The sequence below is a fragment of the Rosa chinensis genome, chromosome 4 (assembly GCF_002994745.2).
Source record: "Rosa chinensis cultivar Old Blush chromosome 4, RchiOBHm-V2, whole genome shotgun sequence".
NCBI lineage: Eukaryota > Viridiplantae > Streptophyta > Magnoliopsida > Rosales > Rosaceae > Rosa > Rosa chinensis.
The window spans coordinates 64,534,639-64,550,172 of NC_037091.1; the positions used below are offsets into that span (position 1 = coordinate 64,534,639).

General features: G+C 39.8%; 4 protein-coding genes across 4 annotated transcripts; 1 reads left to right on the forward strand and 3 right to left on the reverse strand.

Annotated features, from left to right (window-relative positions):
- The first annotated feature begins 919 nt into the window (after positions 1–919).
- On the forward strand, positions 920–7,315 carry LOC112200415 (glucan endo-1,3-beta-glucosidase 3). The gene is made up of 4 exons (XM_024341447.2): positions 920–1,582; positions 3,327–4,580; positions 4,672–4,699; positions 4,819–7,315. Exons 1-4 carry the CDS (start codon positions 1,207–1,209, stop codon positions 4,979–4,981), a joined length of 1,821 nt encoding a protein of 606 aa, XP_024197215.1. The 5' UTR covers positions 920–1,206; the 3' UTR covers positions 4,982–7,315.
- Positions 7,316–8,861: 1,546 nt separating this feature from the next.
- LOC112200416 (F-box protein SKIP28) lies at positions 8,862–10,235 on the reverse strand. The gene is made up of 2 exons (XM_024341448.2): positions 9,689–10,235; positions 8,862–9,546 (listed from the first exon to the last, which is right to left on the reverse strand). The coding sequence occupies exons 1-2, from the start codon at positions 10,082–10,084 to the stop codon at positions 8,917–8,919; spliced, it is 1,026 nt and encodes a 341-aa protein (XP_024197216.1). The 5' UTR covers positions 10,085–10,235; the 3' UTR covers positions 8,862–8,916.
- Positions 10,236–10,249: 14 nt separating this feature from the next.
- On the reverse strand, positions 10,250–11,999 carry LOC112200419 (dynein light chain LC6, flagellar outer arm). The gene is made up of 2 exons (XM_024341451.2): positions 11,422–11,999; positions 10,250–10,697 (listed from the first exon to the last, which is right to left on the reverse strand). Exons 1-2 carry the CDS (start codon positions 11,650–11,652, stop codon positions 10,542–10,544), a joined length of 387 nt encoding a protein of 128 aa, XP_024197219.1. The 5' UTR covers positions 11,653–11,999; the 3' UTR covers positions 10,250–10,541.
- A 644-nt stretch (positions 12,000–12,643) lies between these two features.
- LOC112200418 (protein PLANT CADMIUM RESISTANCE 2) lies at positions 12,644–15,502 on the reverse strand. Its single transcript, XM_024341450.2, has 5 exons — positions 15,074–15,502; positions 13,814–14,315; positions 13,657–13,728; positions 13,331–13,543; positions 12,644–12,925 (listed from the first exon to the last, which is right to left on the reverse strand). The coding sequence occupies exons 2-5, from the start codon at positions 14,043–14,045 to the stop codon at positions 12,834–12,836; spliced, it is 609 nt and encodes a 202-aa protein (XP_024197218.1). The 5' UTR covers positions 14,046–14,315; positions 15,074–15,502; the 3' UTR covers positions 12,644–12,833.
- Between the last annotated feature and the right edge of the window lie 32 nt (positions 15,503–15,534).

Below are 15,534 nucleotides of genomic sequence, written 5' to 3' on the forward strand. Positions count from 1 at the left end.
TATATATATATATATATATTGTGTAAAATCGTGATTTTCATTCAATATCATAGACTATAACACACGGTTTTTAAATTAAAGTCACATCACTTGCATGTTCTTATTTTCTAATTAAATTCTTTCCACCTTTAAATCATGATATTTGAACAATTCAAGAACTGATAGAACTCAAATATATCGAACAGATTTTTTTTTCTTTCCAAAGTTGACAAACCTTTAAAATAGTCAAAAAGAATTTATTCGATATTTTTAATTTCTGTCACTTGAAGCAACTTCTAAAAATTATATTTTATAATGGTGAGATTATGGCATGACAAAATTTCTATAATAAAAGGCATTGACATGGATTAACACATTAGAAGTGTCATACACGATCGCTCGTGGCCTGCTAAACTTTATTAGCCTTTGTTTCATAATCTCACCATTCGTAAAATATAATTTTTAAAAGTTTCTCCAAGTGATAGACTATAAAAATCTCAACCCGATTTCATTTAAAAAAAATTCTCGTTTTTCAATTTTAGAAAATAGTTTTAAAAAATCGGGTCAAAATTTTTGAATTCCATCAGTTTTAAAATTACTTAAAAATCATAATTTATGGGTGACAATATTTTAATGAGAAAATAAGAACATGTTATTTTAACCTGAAAATCATGTGCTATAGTCTACAATTTTGAGTGGAAATCATGATGTTAAACAATTTTTCTATTTTTGCAAAGAAGTCCTAAAATTGACTTTCACGAGGTTAGAAAGACATAGCACATGTTTAGCTTCCCTTATACGACCGCCATTAGCAAAAAATAAATAAATTCAGACTTGTTCATTAGTGCCTGTAATTTCAGCTAGTTTGGACTTGCTTGGTTTCGCCTATATAGACCGTAGGTATCTTTGTTGTCTTCCTTCTCCACAAATTTAGAAAACGAAGATGAAGAAGTTACATGCAGAAGAAACCTGCTGAAAATTTTTCCAAGAGCAGCAATGGTACCTCTGGGGGTTACCATTTCTTAAATAACAACAAGACAACAAGAAAAGATAGACTAAACAAACGTCCAGAATATGACCGTTGAATCCAGCTGCTCAGGCCCCGTCAGCACCAGAGAAGTGGTCTCCTCGTGGTGCGTGTAACTCTGCAGCCAAAGCTTTAAGCCCTCCGATGAGGCCCAACAAGTGTCCACTGTACTTTCTGTGCGAGGTTCAGGCTTTCACTCCATGCTAGTAGTTACTATTCAGCTGCATTTGAATCTCCACCGTTTGATCTCTGACACACTCCCTCTTGATCATCTGCACCATAAACCCTTGTCTCTTTTATTTACAACTAAACCCATCAGTAGTTCCCACCACAAACCTCAAAAGCAGCTCCCTTTTCTCTTTTCCCTTCCATTCACTCTTGGTCATTTGTTTTTAAAATTCTCCACCTTTTGGTTCTCTTGGATTTTGTTCCAGATTTCAGTTCTGGGTTTTTCTTTGAGGTTCTTTGCTCTTCTGGGTTTGGTTGTTTGGTGGGTTATGGAAGTGAGGAAGGACTCCATGGCTGTTCTGCTCCTGCTTCTCCTTTTGGCTGTGTCTTCAGTTTCTGCTGCTGACGGTAAGCTTAAAGCTTGACTTGCTGCTGTTTATGGCTTTTTTCTTTGTGGTTTTTGCATTCTGGACTTTGAGTAGCTCTATGTAAAGACTTGAGCTTTCTTTGGTCATTAATTATAGTCTACTGGGTCTTAATCTCTTAATCTGTTTCCTTTTTGGTGCCTGGTATGTACTGTTATGTGTCAAAGACCCCTCTTTTCTTCTTCAAGTTCCCATCTTTTATTTCTGGTTGTGCTTCATATTTAGCTCTTCCACATAAATCTGCAACTCCTTGAGTTTATTATGAATGGTTTGTGTACAATAGGGTCCCCAATTTGTTCAACTGTTGTGTACCCCATTTCTCAGGTTAGAATGATTACACATCCGCTATTCATTACTCTGTTTTGCTCTTTAATTTGATGTTTAATTTCAATCTTGCTGCACAAATTATAGGGGAAAATGTGGGTAGAGAGTGTCTTGATTTCTTTGGTAGAGTGTATTGATTAGAAGAGGTCAATCTCTGCCATGTTGAAAGTCTCCGATCTGTTGTCAGCTTTGGTTAATTAATCACTCAATCCCTAATGCGTCCCAGCTGGCCCAGCTCAATGGGCAGTCACAAACCCTAAATTCTATTCCCAAATAAATGTTGTAAAGTGAGTGGGACCAAACTAACCCTATTCGGAAGATGCAGATGATAGTGTTAAATGATTTGGGGTCCCTGGAAATCTCTACCTTAGAGGGTATTATTGTCAAGTTGGTCAGTAAGAGGATGATAACTTTGTCCAAGTTGGTCCATTTTATATCCATGTGCATAAGCCCATTATGTTGCCTCTCCCAGCTGTTCAGGTTATGAAACTCTATGTGCAAAGCAATGTCAAATGTTAAGCAGGCAATGTACTTGTTCTAGTTGATGGTATAATATTTCCTCTAGGTACTAAATGCCAATACCATTAACATTATGGTTTCATTTGGAAAAAATAATTATTAGAAATGATAGAGACAGAAAGCAACAGCCTTGAGGACAATGGAGCATGACATTATGGGAAATGAAATGTTCTAGTTCTGAGTCACATGGAACCCACCTAAGAGAATGGTTCTATGGCTTTAAATTATTTAGGCATTATGGTTTAGTAAGTTTTGGATTAGTTTTAATTTGGGAGGTAAACTGTCACTTTGTCCTTGAATTTGCAGCTTGATGGATCAATCCTCGGGCCCATAATATGTCTGGCTATATTAGCATGGCTGATATTTCTACAATCCTTGAGTTTGTTGGAGTCTTTTTGGTTGCCACTTTTACTGAATGGGACAGCTGTTTGGTTGTATCTTTATGATTGTGTATGAGAAAAGAGGAATATAGATTATAGAGGAATCCAGGACCAGCTAGTATATGCTATATGAATAATTGTTATCTGTTCTTTCAGACTTTCTGCAAAAGAAAGACAAAGTGATGTCTGAATATATACCTATGTGATATGGTCAAAGGCCATCAACTTTAACCGTAACAAATTACTGCTACTGTTAAAAGATTTATGATCATACCTCATTAGTACTGTGAATAGGCTGAAGAATTGACAGTATGTCATTTGCATGCTTTTAGAGCTGTTCCTTTAGAAACCAGCTAAACCAACAAAGTAGATATTCAAGTTTTATGAAATTAAAACATAGTGAATGTAGTATACATAATGATCAAGTGTATGTTGAAGATGGGATTCTCATTCTGGGGGATTTTTCCTTGAGTAATCTTGCAGTCTTTGTTACTGTTTTTGCAGATGCTTTTGTGGGTGTAAACCTTGGTACAGACCTCTCTGACATGCCAAGTCCAACTGAGGTGGTTGCTCTTCTTAAAGCTCAAAACATTCGACATATCAGGCTCTACGATGCAGACAGAGCCATGCTCCTTGCTCTTGCAAACACAGGCATCCAAGTAACTGTTTCTGTCCCCAATGATCAGCTCCTTGGGATAGGTCAGTCCAATGCCACCGCGGCCAACTGGATTACTCGCAATGTGATAGCACATGTTCCTGCAACAAACATAACAGCTATAGCTGTCGGATCTGAAGTCCTAACTGCCCTCCCAAATGCTGCTCCAGTGCTAGTCTCTGCCCTAAAGTTCATTCACTCAGCACTTGTTGCGTCTAACCTTGATCGCCAAATTAAAGTCTCTACTCCACACTCTTCCTCCATTATTCTTGACTCCTTTCCTCCTTCCCAAGCCTTCTTCAATCGCTCATGGGACAAGGTCATGGTTCCGGTGCTCAATTTTTTGCAGTCTACAGATTCATATTTCATGCTCAATGTCTACCCATACTATGATTATATGCAATCAAACGGTGTGATTCCCTTGGACTATGCACTTTTCCGCCCTCTCCCTCCAAACAAGGAAGCTGTTGATGCTAATACATTGCTGCATTATACTAATGTCTTTGATGCAATTGTTGATGCCGCGTATTTTGCAATGTCCTATCTAAACATTACAAATCTCCCCATTGTAGTGACTGAGTCAGGCTGGCCCTCCAAGGGTGACTCAGCAGAGCCAGATGCCACACTTGACAATGCTAACACTTACAATAGTAACCTAATCAAGCATGTGCTTAACAACACTGGGACTCCTAAGCATCCTGGGATTGCTGTTAGTACTTACATTTATGAGCTCTACAATGAGGATTTGAGACCTGGATCAGTCTCCGAAAAGAACTGGGGACTTTTTGATGCAAATGGGTTGCCAGTTTATACCTTACACTTGACAGGTGCTGGAACTGTGTTGGCAAACGACACAACGAACCAAACATTTTGTGTCGCGAAGGAGGGTGCTGACAAAAAGATGCTACAGGCAGCCCTAGATTGGGCTTGTGGACCTGGAAAAGTTGATTGCTCACCTATGCTGCAAGGGAAACCTTGTTATGAACCAGACAATGTGGTGACTCATGCAACATATGCTTTCAATGCATACTTTCAGAAGATGGCCAAGTCTCCTGGGACTTGTGATTTCAAAGGGGTAGCTACTATTACTACCACAGACCCAAGTAGGAACATGTTCATTCATACTGTGTTATCTTCTTAATTTTTGTTGGTCTTCTCGCTTTGTTACTAATTATTTCTTCGCCAAAATTGCAGGTCATGGTTCTTGTATAGTTCCTGGAAGGTACAAGTTAAAACTTGCTGATGTTATTATAAAACATAATTTTACTTGCACAAGACTGCCATGAATTAAATCTAATGAACCTTTTTCTCCTTTCTCCCTCTTCTATTTTGTGAATGCAGTGCTGGAAGAAATGGCACATTCGATAATAGTACATCACTTGCTCCTTCTTCAAATTCCACAACTGCTTCTTCTGGGTGCAGTTCACTATTTTTCCACAGCAGTGGTTCCTTTGCAAGCTCTGCCATCATTGGTTTCTTAGTTCTAAGTGCAGTTTTCTTGTAGAACCTCTTTTCCTGAAACTGTTTGATAGAACTGAACTCTTTTTTTTTTTTTTTTTTGAGATTTGAAATTTGAGACCTGTTGGAAACTTGCAGCAAAACCCAATTTTGTAGCCTCCCAGGGAGGAATTAGCTAGGGGGAGGCAAGCTTGATTGAAATGAACAGATAGTTGCACCTTAATTGAAAGGTGAGAGACTTGTCCATTGGAATTTGTAGAAACAAATCCCCATGATCAGCTAGGAGATTATCTTTGTAACTATGTTGTTTGATGGAAATCCCGTATCCATCAAAGGTTGATCCATCCATTTATTCAAAAGATGTATTGGACCTTGTCAACAAGTCTAATGTATCATGTAAATCTGCCTTTTTGTCTTTTTGTCTTTCTGTCTTGATTTTACTTTAGTATTGACTGTGAGGAACAGATAAATCAGCCTGCTGTGCCACCCATGTAGAAGATTGATTTTGGCTGTTTAACAAGGGAATACTTTGCCGGCTGCCGGCTGGAGGTACCCATCTACCTCAGCTGTTATTCCACCAGTACTGGATAACAGAAGCTAGTACACATTAAGACATTTCATTCTAATCATTTGGAAAGCCAAGACGTGGAAGTTGAAGCTGATCTTCCAGAGCTCCCAAATGAAATCAAAATCTCCCGAGGCTGCTGGCCAAGTCCCCAATGCGCTTCAAGTGCGTTTGCAAGTCATGGTGCTTTCTCACTCGCGGCCCTTCCTCTCTTGCATTCCACCAAGCCTTGTGCTGCAACAGCACCAGCGGGTACACTCACCTCCTCCTCCATTTCTGGGACAGAACCACAAGGCAGGATCACTTGCTCTCCGTCAAAATTATCCAAGATGGAAGTAGTCCATCACCCACCACACACTGTCTAACACTGCCCTATGAACATCATCTCTACCTTACCCATTCTAGCAATGGCTTGGTACTACTTCACCCTGGTAATGACCTGATTCATCACAAAGAACCTGACCATGAATACGCCATGTATATATTCAATCCCTGCACCAGATAGTCCATTACTCTTCCCAATATTATTCCTTCACCCATAAGCTACCCCTGGATCGACGTTGTACACCTCTTCAGGTTCTGTCCTCTTACTAACGAGTACAGGGTTCTCCAAGTCCAAGTTCAAATGTCTTTAGGTGAATCTGCTCATACAGGTAGACCTCCATGATCTCCCTTTTGATCCTTTTAAGCGGGATATTTTTGAGAAAAGTGTGTGCGTAAATGGATCCCTGCATTGGTTTCATACCGACACACTATTTGTATCATTGTGGTTTTTGACCTCATAGAGGAGAGACTAAGAGCCATAGATCTTCCGGAACCTTGTAGCTGGGGAGCTGAAATATTTGAATTGGATGGATGTCTAGCTCTAATAGTTGCCGAATCGTTTAACATTTGGTCTGAAGATGGCGAGCTGTTAGGGCAGCATGACTTGATAGAGCTATGGATTTGAGGGACTACCAAGTCAAGTGTGGGTTAAGGAGACTGTCACTATTCCCATTCATTTGAGGGGATCAAGAGACCATGAACATCCTCCATCGTGTACGATCCACCCTATACTCTCATGTCTCCCTTTGTGTACGATCCATTCAGGTGTGCTCATGCTTCAAGTTTCAACGGCAAACCAGTTATCTATTTATGTATATGATATGAAGAGAAACTTTTCGGAGAAGTGAAATCATGTTGCCTGGATGGTTGTGTGGGGATATTCAAGTGGAGTTGCTTACTACTTATGATGATGAAAACATTGTCCCCTTAAGATGACAAGTGCTTACAACAACATAAATTAATACTCAGAAATCAACATATTTATGCAATACTAGGCAAGTTTATAATGTACTTTGCATAACAAACCTCACAGATGAAACCCGTGGATCCTGAACCACAGCACTTGAAATAATCTTCTCCTGAAACTGTTTGATAGAACTGAACTATTTTTCTATGACATTCAAATTTTGAGACCTGCTGGAAACTTGCAGCAAAACCCAATTTTGTACCCTCGCAGGGAGGAATTAGCTCGAGGGTGGCAAGCTTGATTGAACTGAAAATGAACATATAGTTGCACCTTGAAAGGTGAGACTTGTCCATTGGAATTCGTAGAAACAAATCCGCATGATCAGTTAGGAGATTATCTATGTAACTGCTTTGTTTGATGCAAATCCGGTCTCCATCAAAGGTTTGGATCCATCGATTTATTCAAGAGATGTATTAGATTTGTCAACAAGTCCAATGTATCATGTAAATCTGCCTCTTTGTCTTTCTATCTGGATTTTACTTTAGTATTGACTATGAAAAACAGAGAAATCAACTTGTTCAACGATGCAATGCCGTGCTTTCCAAGTAGAAGATTGTTTAAATAACAGTTACGGTCAAGCCAGCTGCAATCAAACTTTGGAGGTTTAACAAGGAAATATTTGCTCACCAAGCCTTTTTCTTGTGCCCGCTACCAGCTGGAGATACCAATCTTCCTCACATTGCAGTTATGACACCAGTACTTTATAAGCTGTTCTTTTATTTAAGTACTGCTTCTGTCTGCTTTTCCATCAAGACATTTGACTCCGACTATTTGGGATGCTAAGACCTAGCTACCTGGAAGCTGAAGCTCATCTTCCCGAGCTGCCAATTAAGTGAAATCATATGCTTCCAAATACTCCCAAGGCTACCGGCCAAGTCCCTAATGCGCTTCAAGTGCGTTTGCAAGTCATGGTTCTCTCTCACTCGTAACCCTTCCTTTCTTAGAGCCACCTAAACTTGCGCTGCAACAGCAGCAACATGTACACTCACCTCCTGTTACATTTCTACGACAAAACCGCATTGCATGAGCGCTTGCTCTCCCTTCAAATCAACCAAGATGGTAGTCCATCACTCCTCGCACATTGTCTAACACTGCCCTACAAATATCGTCTTTACCAAACCTATTCTAGCAACGGCTTGGTACTTCTTAAGCTTGGTAATGCTTTGATTTATGACCACCCCATTCGTATATTTAATCCCTGCACCAGAGAGTCCATTACTCTTCCCCTTCCTAATTTTCCTACACACATAAGCTACCCCTGGTTCCAGATTGTACACCTCTTTGGGTTCAGTCCTCTCACTAATGAGTATAAGGTTTTCCAAGTTCAATATCGCAACTCTTTAGGCGAATCTGCTCGAACCATTCATGGCTTTACTTTCAAGATTTTCACACTGGGCACACATGCATAGAGGAACATACAGGGAGACCATCTCCCTTTTGATCCTCTTGAGTGGGACTTTCTTAAGAAAAGTGTGTGTGTCAATGGATCTCTACATTGGTTAAAAGGCTATAGGTTTGCTAGCATAGTGGTTTTTGACCTCGGAGAAGAGAGAATGAGAGCCATCCCTATTCCGGAAGATTATATCCCGGAAGCAGAACTATGTGAATTGGATGGATGTCTAGCTCTAATAGATCCCGAGTCGTTTGACATTTGGTCTGAAGATGGCGAGCTGAAAGAACAAGACGACTGTATAGAGCTATGGATTTTGAAGGACTACCAAAATCATGTGTGGATTAAACACACTGTCACTTTTCCCAAATCATATGTGGATTAAACACACTGTCACTTTTCCCAAATCATGTGTGGATTAAACACACTGTCACTTTTCCCATTCATTTGAGGGGATCAAGAGACCATGAACGTCCTTCGTTGTGTACTATCCACCCTATACTATCATGTTTTCCTTTATGTACAATCCATGCAGGTGTGCTCATGCTTCAATGTGCAACACAAACTCACTTATCTCTTTATGTATATGATATGAAGAGTAAAATTTTTCGGAGAAGTGAAATCATGTTGCCTGAACGGTTGCGTGGGCACGTTCGATTGGAGTTGCTTGCTACTTATGATGATGAAAACACTGTCCCCTTAAGATAGAAGAAGTGCTTACAACTACATATATACTCAGAAATCAACATATTCAACAATACTGGGCAAGTTTACAATGTACTTTGCATAACAAACCTCACAGACAAAACCTGTGGATCCTGAAGTGCAGCACTTGTTATCAGCGTGTTGCTTGCAATATGGCTTGTTGCAGAAGTTACATTTGGGAAGGTGGAGCCAGCAATCTGAGCACAAGATATGAGCACAAACAGCCTCTTCAATTTCTTGAGAATCGACGCATCCACCACACTCTTGGCACCTCAGAATGCAAAACTTGCATCCCCTACACCGAGTCATTGACCTTTCTATCATTCTCTTGCACGCCCACCTTGGACAGTCGAAAACCATCCTCACCTCGTCGCATTTCGAGCAAACTTCAAGGTCAATTATGGTGTGACCTTTGTCATGTCTGAATGTTGGCGAGTCCATGTACTCAAGTAATAGGAGAGGCCATGATCCTGGCTGCTCTTTCTTTGCGTCGAGATTCATTTCATGAAGATAAGACTCAAGTGTTTCAAGGTGCTGTTTGTTTATGTTGTAGATGCCATTTATCATTATGGACTTTAGGCAGTGACCATGGTCAGATAATGTCTTCACAGCTCGTATGACCCCTTCGGGTGTTAAGCCAGTGCAAGCTGGTAGATAGAGCTGAATCAAAAGCAAACAGAATTTAAGAACAATAGTGCTCCAATTTTTCTTCCATAGAGCAATTCCAACCAATCATATCTTATCCATCTAATAAACCAATACAATAATTATGTTCATCACCAACTAAATTCAACTTTCATACCTTGCTGATCAGAGGATTCTGCTCCACAACCTGTTGAAGCCCGTTATCTGTAATCTTTGCACAGTTCATGAGAGCCAAAGTTCTCAACCTACCATTAGCCTTCGATGTAATTTTCATCAAGATCTCATCAGACAATTTCAAGCTCAAAGCCTTATCAACGATGATGTTCAACCATGAGAGCACATCCTTGTTTACTGCATCTCTCAGTGAAGTGCAAACTTGATTCATGGCAAGAAGCTCAAACAGAGGAAGGTAAGTTAAGATAAGGAACAAAGCTTCTTGAGGTGGCCCTGCTTCTTTTTCATTGATTGCGTCAGAAGGCAGAATTGGTTCCTTCTGTGCAGAGTTGTCTACAGCTTCATGTTCTTGGTACTCCAGAAACTGTGGGATCTCCATGTTTCTGGTTTAAGCAATGGTAACAGGTGAAGATGATATAACCTGAACGGGACAATTTTTGAGAAAAAGTAACAATACTTATACTAGGCTGAGAGGGGACTGATGTGACCAAATTGTGCAAGTTGTAAGTAGGCAGAAAGAAAATATCTCAAGCTTTTCTTTCTTTGTACGCAAACATCGCTGTGCGGTCCAAGGCCACATGTATTCAAAACATTACCGATTTTTCATACATCAAATAGAATACAAGTATTGTAGCAAAAAGGAACACAGGTTCTTGCCACTTATCAGAAGAAAAAATCACTCACTTGTTCATGAATGAAGCAGCATGAAGCAACTACCGGAGGGAACAAGGATAATAATAGTTATTTCATCTGTAATTTTACATATAGAATTGGCAGTGGCAAATTACAATGTCATCATCACACAAACAAGCAAAGAACCAAAATTGTTGGAACTATCAATGGTCCAAAGGCTCAACAGCTGTTTTAAATAGAAGGATGTAAACCTTGTCAATCGAAAAATACAAGAATCCCCCAGTAGAATGTGTGACATATGAACCAAAGCTAGTTCCGACAATGCAATGCCAAGCTGGGCCATATGATGAATCAAAATCCTGTCAAGTAACAAAAATATTGTGAACTTTCTGTAATCAAACTAACACACAAAGAAATATAAAGGTCCTATAGTCTGGAAACAACCAACTAAACCAAATGAAATCCATCCCTACCCTCTCAATCCAAAGAGATTCTACAAAATGATACTTGAGGTGTGAATCTGAAAAACCGAAACTGACTGAGGCTACAATTCTTAAATCCAGTCATAGAGAAGAAAATGTATAAATTTCAGCTCATGCAAAACACAACTGGCACACACAATCAAATTTTGAGAATTTGGTAACTTCCTTCAACAACTATGAGTATCAGCGTGCTTGCTTAGTTGATAGTCAATTATGGAAATTCATAGCCCTGGTCCAACTGTCCAAATATTACCTTCCACTTTTTAAGAAACACTCATCATCCTTACTAAACACAAATCTCATTTGAAACCCACATAGATTGGACCACAAACATAAAAGATTCAACATGATTTAACTTTATCCTAATCTATACCCAATAAGAATGTGCATTGATCACACACTGAAACTTAGCATTACTACTTGTATCCTAATAACTATCAGATGATTATGATCAAGACCCATTACTCAAAAGTCAAAACACTTGAATCAACAATGCAAATGCTCACATTCAATCTCAAACTCCAGACACTACAAAACCCACAAGATCATAACCCAGAAAAACAAAGCAAAACCCTGATCTGATAAACCCAAAAGATATGACCTTCTTAAGTGCCAAAGCAAGCCGTTTACTGTCGAGCTTCCCAGGCATGGAGTCAAGATGATCCCTCGCGCACCGAAAAGCTCGGTTTTGCAAAGCGACTGGCATATCAGACGCCCTAACTCTCACATTGAGCATGTCATGGTGGTCTTGCTGCTCCACCGCCTTCTTCTTCTGAATCAAACTACTCAAGAACTTGCTCCGCCTCTCCAGCTCCAGCTCTGCTGCATCCATTCTTCCCGCGTCTTGATTCACTCTCTCATAATCAAAACAGTAAAGAAAGCCCTTGGGTCTAGTGGGTGTCACTGTTTTACGCACACAACCAAGGCACCAAGTGGGTTTGTGAAAATGACTCAAAGAGGGAACAGAGGTCTCGATTGGGATGTAACTTTGGTGTTGGGGAGAGAGGGCGGGTCTATCGTTTATGTTTATATTTTCTCTGTGTCTTTTGAGGGCATTGTTGCGTATCAACGAGGCCTCCGAGGAGACAGCTTACTTTGGTGAGTGGAAAGCTACTAGACCGACAATGTTAACCCAATGGCGCAAATCCAAAGCGAGTTTCAGTGCCATGGTAACCGTTATGATGCGGCTAAAGCTTTTCTAGGAAGAAAGAAACACGGTAATTGCGGGAAAAAAAAGAAAGGAGTGGGCTATGGGCCCCCATAAGAAAAATAACGTTGAAAGCTGGTCCATGGGCCCGTTTCATTGAAAAGTGGGTAGTGATAAGATGCCAAAATTTTGTACCTTGAGAGTTGGAATCGGTTTTATCGATCGGTCCAGGTTTTTTGGCACCGATAACAGAGATGACATCATCGATTCTGTACAGTGATTAATGTTTTACCGGTTCGGTTTTCTGACGCTAACGGCCAAATGAAGCGTGATATTGATATTTTAATATTTTATGTTCTAAAACCAAACCGGCTAGAAATTTTGTACCTTGACATGAATCTCAGTCCAGGAGTGGGACTCAGTACTATTCATTGAATCAATAACATCGATCTTTCATTTTTCTTAAAAACTAAAATTGATTAGAAACTATAAAAGTCAACAACTAAAGTAGGTTTATTATTTCGGTTTTAGTTAATTTTACGAGTTGATCACTAACCATCCATAACGGTAATATCAATATTATTGATCTTTTAGAAATTGCATAAGTCACATAAAAACAGATGATCAACCTCTTATGGTGCAAAAATGAAGAAAATCCAATCAATTTGTATGAGAATTAGGATTTTTCACTTTTCGTTTGTTGTTTATTATAAAGGAGATTAAGTACATCAAACTAGTCTTGTTCAAAAAAATAAATACATCAAACTGGTTCCTCACAAAACTCTGGCAACTACAAACTATAATCTTTTCAACAATCAATAATTAAAGATTTCATACACACTTGTTTACATCCTTGTTCTCCTCAATCATTGATCTCTACTCATGCCTTCCTCCATGACCGGGGGCACTGGATTCATTGCCACTTCACGGTTCCTTTCCTCGATATTTCCATGCCATCCTAAATACAATTAATTAGTGGATTAAGCATTGTCCTGAGTTTAATTATTTGTCTTCATCATTAATCCAATCTAACAGTCAATGCAACAAAATATAATTCAATCCCATCTACTTTTCTTTCTCATTTAGAAAGGTTCCTTTCTTCTCTGATTCTCTAGCTTTCTCCCTTTAAAATATATAAAAACTTTTCACAAACCTCAAACTAATCACATTTTCTGTGTTTTTCTCCCTCAGTCCCTCGTTTTGAAGTTCAATTTATATCAATGTACTCCCTATCCTAAACCAGAATAAAAGAACCAACAAAAAACTTGTACCGTAAAAGGGATGTCATCATTTCTAGGTTCGAGAATGAGAATGCAACTAAAATTTTCTGGAATTGAAGAAGAGTTGTGTTAGAATTAGGTACCGATAACCATGTCGAAACCGCGATTTTGAAGCTCACGGTACTCCTGGCACAGGGCGCAGTACTCGCAGAAGCAATGAACCAAGCAATCACCACAAGGGCTCTCATCAAGAGTGTATTGCTGCCTCATTTTGGAACGGTAGAAGCATGAATAGAAGCAAGGACAACCAGTCACACAAAATATCAGAGTGTATAGTGCTCCACTTGCACCACAAGCTGCACATAGAAGTTATGCCCCATCGATACTAGTAATTAATTAATTTCCCACATTAAACCTCAATCAGTAGCTAATAATCGATAATCGAACGAAGAAATAAATTGTTGCTTACAAGTAGAGCCCTTATCCACAATCTCTGCAATCTGGCCGAAAGTGATACAGGGGCACCAAAATGTTGTGCAGCCTGTTCAGTGCATATTAACTAATTAGGTCGAACTAGTGATTAAAATCAATAGAACAGGAGGGGGGTAGTGGATTTAGCAAGTTACAGTTTTTGGGATGCGAGAGGCAGTCGCAGAGGCCGGTCTTCCACGGCTCGGGGGCTCTAGGGCGGAGGTGGTATGGCGGAGCAACCGGCATTTGGGAGCTGTTTTCATGATCATGATCATCATGACTGAAGTAAGGGTTGCTGGAGCTGACCGGAACACCCGTCGGCGGAGAAGCAGCATCGGTGTTGGACTCCGAGAACTTCTCGTACGATTTCGGCTTTGACGAGTACATGGTGTTGCAGATAAGATTGGAGAAATGAGAGCTCAATTAACTTCAAGCTAGCCTCGATCGAGGTAAACAGATGAGGACCATAAGGTAGAGAGGACTTGGAAAATTCAAAGTATTTGATATTGAAGTAGGGCCTCTGCATGGCCTGACTTGACTACAAGTCTCCGCGTGTCGTAATCCGTTTTCTTTCTTTTCTAATAACGCGGAAACCACAGACTCTGGGATGCACCGCTGCTTCTTGTGATTGACAATTTCCATCAGAGTACTACAAGTCTAAAACAACTACGTCATAAATTTGTTTATGCGAATTGAATTTTTCATATGGATATTTTATGCCCCCTTTATGTAAAATGAATGTCATAATTGAAAAGCTTAAAAAATACGGAGGAGTTATCCAAAAATGCGATTCCAGTTAAGGGAGGTCATATCATGATCTGTACGTCTAGACTGTCCTTAAGCAGAAAATATCATTAGAATATTTCAACTAGAGTTGCTAATGTAGAAGATTATAAGAATATTTATTTTATTTTTTTGTTATATATTCAGATAAAATAGTTCGGATTCTTTTTTTTCTATTTTTTTGAGAAAAAGATAGATACTTCATTCAATCAATCAATCAGAAAACATACACTCAGGGGACATAAGCCAATACCCTAAGAAACTGCGGTTACACATATCATCAGGCCAATGGGCCCAAACTCTAACCACAAAACACCTCTTTTCAAGGCTACATATCTCGAAAGTCTCAATAATACCTAGTAGTCAATAGCAAAGAAGATGTCGTCCTCTTCAACACCGCTTCAAAAAAATACCAGACCACATGTAAAGGATCGCTCGTCGGCAAATTGATAACAAAAATAAACTAGAATTGAACCAAATCGTCCTCAGGAAAGACACCATATCAATGGCACAACTACAAATCCAAGACAACCAAACCCTCGCTCAATTGAGGATGGACTTATTAGACCTAACCAAAACCCAAAAATTAAAAACCTAATAAAAAGAAACGTAATTAAAAGACCACTACAAACCGTTTTCATATCAGTCAGAGTCGACTCCGGCTTTCCTAGCACCGCCACAAAAGGTCCGAAGCTTGCAAGGTTAATTTTGGTGACCACCTCTGCTAAAATCCTTCCCCAAAAGCGGGCCCAACCTCGCAGCTCCATCATTATTGTTCCAGCCCACCACCACACGCCGGACAACATATTGGTCGACTGTAAGTTATAGAACCCAGATCAACTACATTGTCCTGCTCTAACAAAGCCCCGATTAACCATCGCAACCATCTAAGAGAGAGGAAAAGCATTCCACAGCAGCCTCAAAATCCGACAACCACCTGTCACAAACCAATCACCAACCCGTCCGACTGCACCCGTCAAGCGACTACGAGGCTACAAGCCCATGTCAGTGAGAGGGCGCCGCTGGACAGGCCACACTGCTACTTTTGTTTTTCTCAAACTCTAGTTCTCCCCTATTTTTGCGGAGCTAGGTA

Bases quoted from the DNA above. Each gene is read 5' to 3' on its own strand.
- LOC112200415 (XM_024341447.2), top strand. From the start codon at position 1,207: ATGCTAGTAGTTACTATTCAGCTGCATTTGAATCTCCACCGTTTGATC. The intron at 1,583-3,326 runs GTAAGCTTAAAG...CTGTTTTTGCAG, and splicing joins TTCAGTTTCTGCTGCTGACG to ATGCTTTTGTGGGTGTAAAC. The intron at 4,700-4,818 runs GTACAAGTTAAA...TTGTGAATGCAG, and splicing joins TCTTGTATAGTTCCTGGAAG to TGCTGGAAGAAATGGCACAT.
- LOC112200416 (XM_024341448.2), bottom strand. From the start codon at position 10,084: ATGGAGATCCCACAGTTTCTGGAGTACCAAGAACATGAAGCTGTAGAC. The intron at 9,547-9,688 runs GTATGAAAGTTG...CTTTTGATTCAG, and splicing joins AGAATCCTCTGATCAGCAAG to CTCTATCTACCAGCTTGCAC.
- LOC112200419 (XM_024341451.2), bottom strand. From the start codon at position 11,652: ATGGATGCAGCAGAGCTGGAGCTGGAGAGGCGGAGCAAGTTCTTGAGT. The intron at 10,698-11,421 runs GTCATATCTTTT...GTTACTTGACAG, and splicing joins TTGCTTTGGCACTTAAGAAG to GATTTTGATTCATCATATGG.
- LOC112200418 (XM_024341450.2), bottom strand. From the start codon at position 14,045: ATGTACTCGTCAAAGCCGAAATCGTACGAGAAGTTCTCGGAGTCCAAC. The intron at 13,729-13,813 runs GTAACTTGCTAA...TGCACTGAACAG, and splicing joins CCTCTCGCATCCCAAAAACT to GCTGCACAACATTTTGGTGC. The intron at 13,544-13,656 runs GTAAGCAACAAT...TTCTATGTGCAG, and splicing joins TGTGGATAAGGGCTCTACTT to CTTGTGGTGCAAGTGGAGCA.